At 36.3% G+C, this 8,480-nt stretch overlaps 2 protein-coding genes across 2 annotated transcripts in view; one reads left to right on the top strand and one right to left on the bottom strand.

Moving 5' to 3' along the window:
* Positions 1-5,395, bottom strand: part of LOC106956137 (complement factor B-like) — a 15,018-nt gene extending 9,623 nt beyond the window's left edge. Inside the window, exons 1-8 of the mRNA XM_015046752.1 lie at positions 5,287-5,395; positions 4,277-4,483; positions 4,002-4,187; positions 3,460-3,636; positions 2,225-2,311; positions 1,878-2,017; positions 587-731; positions 357-485 (exon numbers count right to left, since the gene is read on the bottom strand). Coding sequence (XP_014902238.1) covers positions 357-485; positions 587-731; positions 1,878-2,017; positions 2,225-2,311; positions 3,460-3,636; positions 4,002-4,187; positions 4,277-4,483; positions 5,287-5,344 — 1,129 coding nt within the window. The 5' untranslated portion in view covers positions 5,345-5,395. The remainder of the gene's footprint in view (positions 1-356; positions 486-586; positions 732-1,877; positions 2,018-2,224; positions 2,312-3,459; positions 3,637-4,001; positions 4,188-4,276; positions 4,484-5,286) is intronic.
* A 1,046-nt stretch (positions 5,396-6,441) lies between these two features.
* chek1 (checkpoint kinase 1) overlaps positions 6,442-8,480 on the top strand; it is a 9,236-nt gene continuing 7,197 nt past the window's right edge. Inside the window, exons 1-4 of the mRNA XM_015046790.1 lie at positions 6,442-6,610; positions 6,797-6,862; positions 7,154-7,268; positions 7,334-7,442. Of these exons, the coding sequence (XP_014902276.1) occupies positions 6,798-6,862; positions 7,154-7,268; positions 7,334-7,442 (289 nt within the window). The 5' untranslated portion in view covers positions 6,442-6,610; position 6,797. The remainder of the gene's footprint in view (positions 6,611-6,796; positions 6,863-7,153; positions 7,269-7,333; positions 7,443-8,480) is intronic.

Below are 8,480 nucleotides of genomic sequence, written 5' to 3'. Positions count from 1 at the left end.
GGTAGGGACATGTCCCTACCGTCCCTACCCAAACCTACGCCCATGCTTTAATGCAAAGCTGGCACTTTTAATGGACTTAAAGACAAGAGAACGTAACATTCTGTCGGAGATCATGTCTGACACTGCAAGTTTTAAAATAATATAATTTATTCCAATACATTTTTAAATAAGTTATTTTATTAACATTTTAAATCTATCCTGAAACCAATAACTTGGCCGAGTTTTATGTCTTTAGCCAAAGGTATAGAAATATATGAAATATATATATATTTTTTTTACTTGTTAACAGGAATATCAATAAACTGTGGAAGGTTGATGTGTGTTTGCAAGCAATATGTGTGATGTGGGCTTGTTACCATCTGTGAAAAGGATCAGGACATGCCGATGAGCTTTAAATCCCTCATCTCCAGCTTGTCTCTTTATGAAAGCCATCTGATTCTCAAAGGTTTTGAAGACCAGGTTCAGATCTGTTCCAGTGTTTTTGTCTTTAAACCAAACGCCACAAAAACACAGATGTTAAACCAGAGTCCAGGTAGGTATTTAAGACCGTGTTATAACCATTATCATGTGTTCGGGGTAAACTCGCCTCCGATTTCAAACTTTTCCAGGTCTTCTATGACTGTATTAAGTTCCACTTTGGCATTGAAAAAATCGAGAATGTTGACCACCCTGTATATTTCAGATGAGAAGAAGACGATTTCGTAGTTTGGAGACACGCTGAAGGAGGCGATCTGTGGAAAAAGGTAACAGTTGAGATGGAGGTGTCCTGCGTAAACTCCGGACACATCATTACGAGCACAAGTTAACTTGAACAATTTCTGTGAAATGCTTTGTTAATCCAGCGCGCCTGACACTTTAAATTGCTTAGGGTTGTTATTCTGTAGAGAAAGCTATCCATTTATCAGCTGGGTGATTTTCCAGAAGTGGACTTTGACAACGGGCCAAGGGCCTCGCGCCAAGGAACATCAGTCAAGATTATGATTTGTAATTCATAATTAAATTTACCTCTAATAGGCTGCTGTTGTGGCAGCCAAAGGGAACAAGAAACTGTATGTCAAATGAGCCTATAAGTGTGTGGAAGCACTGAATAAAAGCTTCAAGCACCATCAGACCCAACTGAGTATTTTTAGAAAGACGGATTGTCATTTATATGTAAAAATTGTCTACTCTGTGCTATAACATGTCTTTTGATTAATTTCATAGATTGAGTAAGTGTCCAGACCTAGTAGGACTAACTGCTGCGTTTCTAACCTTCTTTAAGAGCTCAGCAAATTTATTGCCAGCACCCATCAACAGCAGTCTGTGGTCTCACCCTGTGAGCATCCTCGGACCCCTAAACTCCAGAGCCATCATAGAATAACTGCAGTCCAAGCACTATGCTGCTGAGTCTCTGCACACTCAGCGCATCGTAAGGCAGAGGGAGCTCTAAGGCAATTGACCTTTCCATTAGAAAATAATATAAAACTTTTAATATGACCGGCTGATGACACCTAAATGTCTCTGTCTTTAGCGCAATTTTTTTAATGAACAGTAAAGTTTATGATGCCGATCATTATTGTGAACTGTGAGTTTATTCTATCACCCTGACAATTTTTGCATTGCAACTTTAAAAGGGGGCGCTGCAAGGAAAGTAAATATTTTGTGAATTTGGAACGCCTACAGCTGTGCAGGGCAAAATAATACCTTTTAAATTATTCTGCTGCTGACGAAATGTTTTAAAGTCATAAATACTGCCAGGAAGCTGATTCACTTTGTGTATCAGCTTCCTCATAGTTATTTTTATTTCAGACAAGAGTATTCCTCACAGGTTTTTGCCACATTTGTTTGCTCTCTTAAAAATATAACTTACATATTTTTTCCTTTGAAGACCTCCTTACCTTTTTAATCAGAGTTATGACAGCGTCTCTTGCTTTCTCAAAATCATCTTTTTCTATGCTTTCAGAAATGTCCACACCTATGTAGATGTTGAGAGTCCCATCTTTTGAAATCCTGATTTTTCTCCCTTCTTGGGTATCATCTGTGTAATAAGAGGTTTTATGAATGAGCCACATTCATACAGTTGTTTTACATGTGCAATCAGGAATAATTAGCAATAATATGTATTTTTGTCATGCCATATGCCATGTCACTCTTAGTCATGTTTAACAAAAGGAAAGACACTTTTTTCTAAGATATTGCGGTTATAGTTTCAAATATCGTCATACGATAAAGTCCAGAAACTTACTAAGAGATTGTGTAGTGGTGAGGGTGCTTTTAATTGCACCTCCAAATGATTCTGCAACCTCACGTGGGGTATCAAATGTGTGCTTATCTGAAAGAAGTAGCAGCAAAATAAAAAGCAATTTAATTCAGTAATGCAGGTTTGAAGATCTAGAAAAAAAGCTTCGTCGACCAAAACAAAAGAAGTACAGACAACAAAATAAAATGTTTGGTTGGTCTTTTCAAAAAAGGTGTGTGTGAAAGTTGGGTAGTCCACTGGCTTCTTCCTGTATTGACCCTTTTCAACTACGTCACTAATCATTCCAGGCGCCATGATGGACGTCGAAAGTGAGGGACGGGAGTATTGAACAGAGCGACTGAAATTGCTTTCCAAAATTGTTTTTGCCAGTTTATTCATGGCTTCTACTTGTTCTAGTCAATCTAATTTGTCTGTGAACGTAACACACCTGGTTGAGGCTCATAGACGGCGGTATTTATAAAAGTTGGAAATAGCTAGCTTAACCGACCCATACCTCGTATTAATCAAGTTAATGACTTTGCCTGAATTGACATCACATTATTTATATCACTACGTCATAAACAGCGTTTCCCCTTTCAGCGGAGCAACCTTAAAAACGTACAAAAGACAAGATGCTAACCAGTTTTTTTTTTTCATATATGCTAGGCTACAAGACGATGCGGCATTGTCTCCATGGTTACTAATGATTAGACGCGTACCTTCCCCATAATTTATATTTTTCTAATCATAATTAAAGTATATGGATGTTAGTCTTCTTACCTTGTAAAAAGTGTACGATGCAAATCCGCGATTACACCGAGAACTGACAGATAGTCATTATTATTGACAGCTAAAAGGCAAGATAAAATAACATGTTTGGTTTCTATCCTTGTCTGTTTGTGCAGCCGACCGCGCAGAGCCCTATGACCATTTTTAAAGTGAAATAAACTAAATAGAAGCGATATTAGGCTACCAGATGTCTGTTTTTAGACTAGTTTTAAAAGAGCGCATTGTTTATTTTGACGTCCGTCATGGTGGAGTGGGCGGAGTTCTGGAGAGCGTGACGTCACGTGCAAAGCGCTTTATTTAGTCCAGAGGACTCCAAAGCCTTCACACTGTATTCAGTCATTCACGCAGACATTCACATGACGATTTAAACAAGATGACTTAATTTTAAAGTAGCTCTGTACCTAAGGAACATATTGTTTAATGACTATTAATATGAAATTAATAAATCTTACAGTAGCATGCTGGCTCTGTCCCAGTCCACTGGCCGTTCTCCAGACACACTCTTTCCTTAGAGCCCACCAAAAACAATTCACCATTGCAGGTGTATGTCACTTTGTCATCAATCCCAAACATATTTCCTGCTCTTGAGGCTCCAGGTGGGACTCCAGGATCAGGACAGGCAAAACCAGCTGGGGAAAAACAGAAATGAAACTCAGTTCCCGTCTGTTATTTCTAAAAGGAAAAAAAAGAGGTTGAGGTCTTATTTACTGAAATGTATTGGTGTAGTGTACTCTATTACATTTATTTACATGTTTTCAGCCTTAATTACCCTCTGTTGGCTGGCACCATGTTTAAAGCTGCATTAATAAAGATGGTGACTTTTTCTTTGTTTTCAGATGTTATCTCATCATAAGGTCTAATCCTCTCAGATACTGGTTCTTACCCCATTTAATTCAATCCTTACACATGGATTTGTCCCATATGAAAAATCTCTATACACCCAAAAAGTAGGCAAAGCAAAGCAAAAAGCAATGAAATGTTGCTCAAGACTTACAGTCACGGCTGCAGATTGGAGTGGAGCCACTCCACTTCCCATTTGGTAAGCATATCCGTTTGGATGATCCTCTCAATGTGTATCCAGAGTAACACTCATATGAAGTCTCATTACCCACAAAGTACTGGACTTCAGGAGGAGAGACGTTTCCATTCTCCAGAACGTTCGGATCAGGGCATTCAACAACTTCAGAAAAGTCAGCAAAAAGCAGTCAGAGTTGTTACTTCGATGAAGTCTGTGGTACATTATGAATCAATGAAAGTTGTGGTGCTCACGTTTGCATTTCTGTGGTGAAAACCTCTTGGGTGCTGGTTTCCAGGAGCCGTTTGGCAGGCAGATACGGGTCACAGCAGGGTACGGGTAGTATCCGTCATTACAGCGGTAGATGATTACGCTGTCTCTCTTAAACCCCTTGGTCAGTGTAAAATTGCCACCCTGGATTTGTATACCACGGTCAGTGCAATCACAAAGAACCTCAGCACCTACGCAAAGAGGCAGACATTTTTGTTTTTGTTTTTTGGTTCAGAGTTTATGTTGTGTTTAAAAAGGCACACAACTACATGGTGTACGCTTCACTGTATAGCATGGCTTTCATCCAAGGAGAGCTTGAATAATATAATATAATATAATATAATATAATATAATATAATATAATATAATATAATATAATATAATACAAACACTTAAATCTATAACATTGAAGTGAAACAGTGAAATATTTCCTATATTAAATAAATATTTACATATTTGTTACTTTTTCAGCTTCTCTAAAATGCATATATATATATATATATATATATATATATATATATATATATATATATATATATATATATATATATATATTGTTAATTGATTAAACATTTGCAATTCTAGATTTGCTTTATATAAAAGTAAATAATAATAATGTTATTTACTATTAATATTATCATTAATAATCGATTGCCAAAAAAAAATTGGAACTGGTGCATTCATAGGTTTACCAGGGAACTGTGATCTTCAGTATTTCAACAGTAATGTTCACTGAATAAATAAGCCTTTCTCTAGTTTAATATATTAGAACCTTATACTAGCTTTTTTTTTTGTACTTAAATCAAGGCTTAAAATTTTCCGGGCACATAATGCCCATTCCATAAACTTTTATTTTACAAAATTTTATTTTACAAAATTTGTTGGATAAAATGTACAAGAAAATGTACAACTCAAATGTACAACCTGGATGTTCTTGAAAATCTGGACTTATAAACAAAATGCAGGTATTGCATGTTAATTATAAGTTCCTTACCCAAACTGAAGAGACACAAGAGTGCAGCATACCAGCTCCAGTTGCTAGAAGCCCCCATGTTTCAGCCTAATGAGAGAACAAACTGGAAATGTGATAAAATGGCAGGAACGTCTGATTTATTTCAGTGAATAAAGTTCACCTGGTGGGAGGGGGGCAGGGGGGGGTCTAGGGACAAACAAAAACTAGTCTGTTACTCATTACCTGTTTGAGCAGTAAAATGAGATCAATATGTGTGTTTCCCCAAAATGTTTTGGTTTAGAGTACTGTCTGCCCAAATACTAAGAAGAAAGAAAAGATAACTCGTAACAAAACAAGATGGTTTAGTTAACTTGGAATAATCAGGCTTTCTTATGGATGTCCTTAATTTTCTGGAACTACTCTAAGATAGGCCATAACATTTTCCTTTCTCTTTAAAATTTTGGTTTTCCCACTCTGTGTACTTGCACAGGGTCACACATTGCACAAAAAAAAAACAGTCATTGTGAAACAGAGATAAAGTACAAACATTTGCCTCATCATTTCCCAAAAACCAAGGCACATTTGAGTGATGTTTGTTGATTAACTTGTTGTTTTAGGCCAACACAGATGTGAACAACAGTGTACCCTTATAATATCTTCTCAGAAGGAGGCTCATCTTTTCATGTTGATATTTTCATTGTCAATAACTGTCTAAAGCCTGGATGCTGGAATTACAGGAAAAATAATGTATATTTTTGGATTTAATGAAAAAGATTTGTCAGTTACAGGCTTAATTTTTATGCATAGATTTTTCTCAATCTTTTCTTTTTGACTTGTATGGTTTTCTCCAGCGCCATCTTGTGGAGAAGTCTGTAGACCCCATGTAACCCGACTAATGTAATGGCTTTTAAAAAATTATTACCATTACTTACACTGGTGTTTGTTTTTCATTCTAACCAAATATTAATAAGGATGCTTAATTAGTGCAATTTAGTTAATCATCCCTCCATGAACTTATTTAGTCAGTTTTCCAAAATGATACAACTATCAATTCTCAAATTTTATTTTATTTTATTTTATTTTATTTTATTTTATTTTATTTTATTTTATTTTATTTTATTTTATTTTATTTTATTTTATTTTATTTTATTTTATTTTATTTTATTGCGACAGAGGGCGACAGCGCACAGATCCCATGTTGGTCTAGCGGAAATGACGAAGCTTAGCGGAAGTTGTATCCAGTAAGACAACAAGGCGCCAAATTTACGCCAGGATTTTATAAAGCTTCTACCGCTGACACATGACAGAGTTATTTTAGTCTTTCGCGAACCGCCTTGTGCGAAAACTGCAGCTGAAGGTGGTTCAGGTACGATGAAATATACAGATATTTAAATTACTTTTTCTTTGAATGAATAGTGACATTTAACATCTCGCGTCCTTCGTAGCATGTCTAGACTTTAGGAATGACAGGTTTAAAATGCACAGTTGTTAATGAGATACGGAGTCCTTGTTTGACATGTGTTATAAAAACATGTTTCTGTCTGCATCGCAGCATGGCGATCCCTTTTGTGCAGGACTGGGACGTCGTTCAGACTCTGGGAGAAGGAGCTTATGGAGAGTAAGAATGAGTTGTTATATATTTTTTTACTTTTTACATAGCCATCCAACAGTAGATTGTGCATATTTGACCACTCGAAAATGCAAATCTTGTCTTAAATTTTGTACCCTCTGAAATATAGATGTTTGCATTGTCTCTGAATATGTTTTTTATGCATAGCAGTAAAAACTGCAATACATTTATGCATGATCAACAATTTTGTTTTTCCACACAACTTATTGTCATTTATTTAAAACATTGTCATATGCCTCATAATTGAACCATTATCTTTATTTTTTCTGACTGTGTCAGAGTGAGGTTATTGGTGAACAGACAGACTGAAGAGGCAGTGGCAGTGAAGGTGATTGACACTTCTCAGGCTAAAGAGTGTGCAGACAATGTCAAAAAGGAGGTCTGCATCCACAAGGTAGGCTGCTTATTTTGCACTTTAAGCCTCACAATCTACACATTTTAACACTTATTCTCTTTTAGATGCTCACCCACCCCAGCATTGTGAGGTTCTTTGGTCATCGAAAGGAAGGACCGACTGTTTATCTTTTTCTGGAGTACTGCACCGGAGGAGAGCTGTTCGACCGTATCGGTAATGGACAAGTTGTTGCAGAATGTTTTTGTGACATTTTTTCGCAGTGTAAATTTGCATCTACAACCCTTCGTGAAAGTGCCAAGATCTGTTGAAAATGTTCACATTCTTTCACATTTCATCCACAAACTTGAATGTATTTTATATGGATTCTATGGACAAATGTGTGCTGCAACATGTTAAGGAAGAATTTCTAAAATAGGTTAACTTCGGAAAAAAGTTTGGCTCTCTCTTCCTCTGGATCCCAGGTCCTCTCAGCGGGCCATGTGTGGCCACAAGGAAAACAACAATGCGTGTTGACGTCACAGAATTACAGAGTTTAATCCAATATAAGACATTGCATAAACTTACACCAGAAACTGCAGAACAACGGAGACATACATTCATTTACCTGACATAAATGGAAAAGAAAGAAAGAAAGAAAAGCAAAGACGTGCAAAGACATCTTTGGAGAGTTGCAAGAGCAAATCTAATTTGTTACTTCTGTGTAGAAAGTTTTATCTTCTTTTCTTTAATTTATTCAAATAAGACGTATCTTTGCTCATCCAACCAGGAGCTATCTCTGACCCTCTATCTGAAGCCTAAACTCCTGCCGTGTTTACAGCCTTTCACAGATGAGTGTGAAAAGCTACAACTTCCACTGTATTGTTTTCCCACAGACAAAAGGCAGTTCAAATGATCCTAGCAAACCATCTGCTGTAACCACAAGTAAAATAACGGTCAATAGGCCAGAATAAGTTACTGATTTCAAAACCACAATTAGGCCATTTGAATCAAGACATGTTAAGTTTTAAAACTAGCTTATTTTAAATTTATTTTCTCAACAAACAACATATCGTCAAACTTTACCTTTTACTTTATATTTATACACTTTTTTGTGTTTTATCATATGAAATCCCAATAAAATGTATTGGATGCAAATTCATCTTGCATATAATTTTTATATGCTAAGTTTTTTGGGTGGTTCCTTTTGTTGTTATAGAGCCTGATGTGGGGATGCCAGAGAAAGATGCTCATAAGTTTTTCAAGCAGCTAATA

The sequence above is a fragment of the Poecilia latipinna genome, unplaced genomic scaffold (assembly GCF_001443285.1).
Source record: "Poecilia latipinna isolate Pla-1442-1.1 unplaced genomic scaffold, P_latipinna-1.0 Scaffold792, whole genome shotgun sequence".
NCBI classification, from domain to species: domain Eukaryota; kingdom Metazoa; phylum Chordata; class Actinopteri; order Cyprinodontiformes; family Poeciliidae; genus Poecilia; species Poecilia latipinna.
The sequence above is the reverse complement of the archived record's forward strand: the minus strand, read 5'-3'. Positions and strand labels throughout refer to the sequence as shown.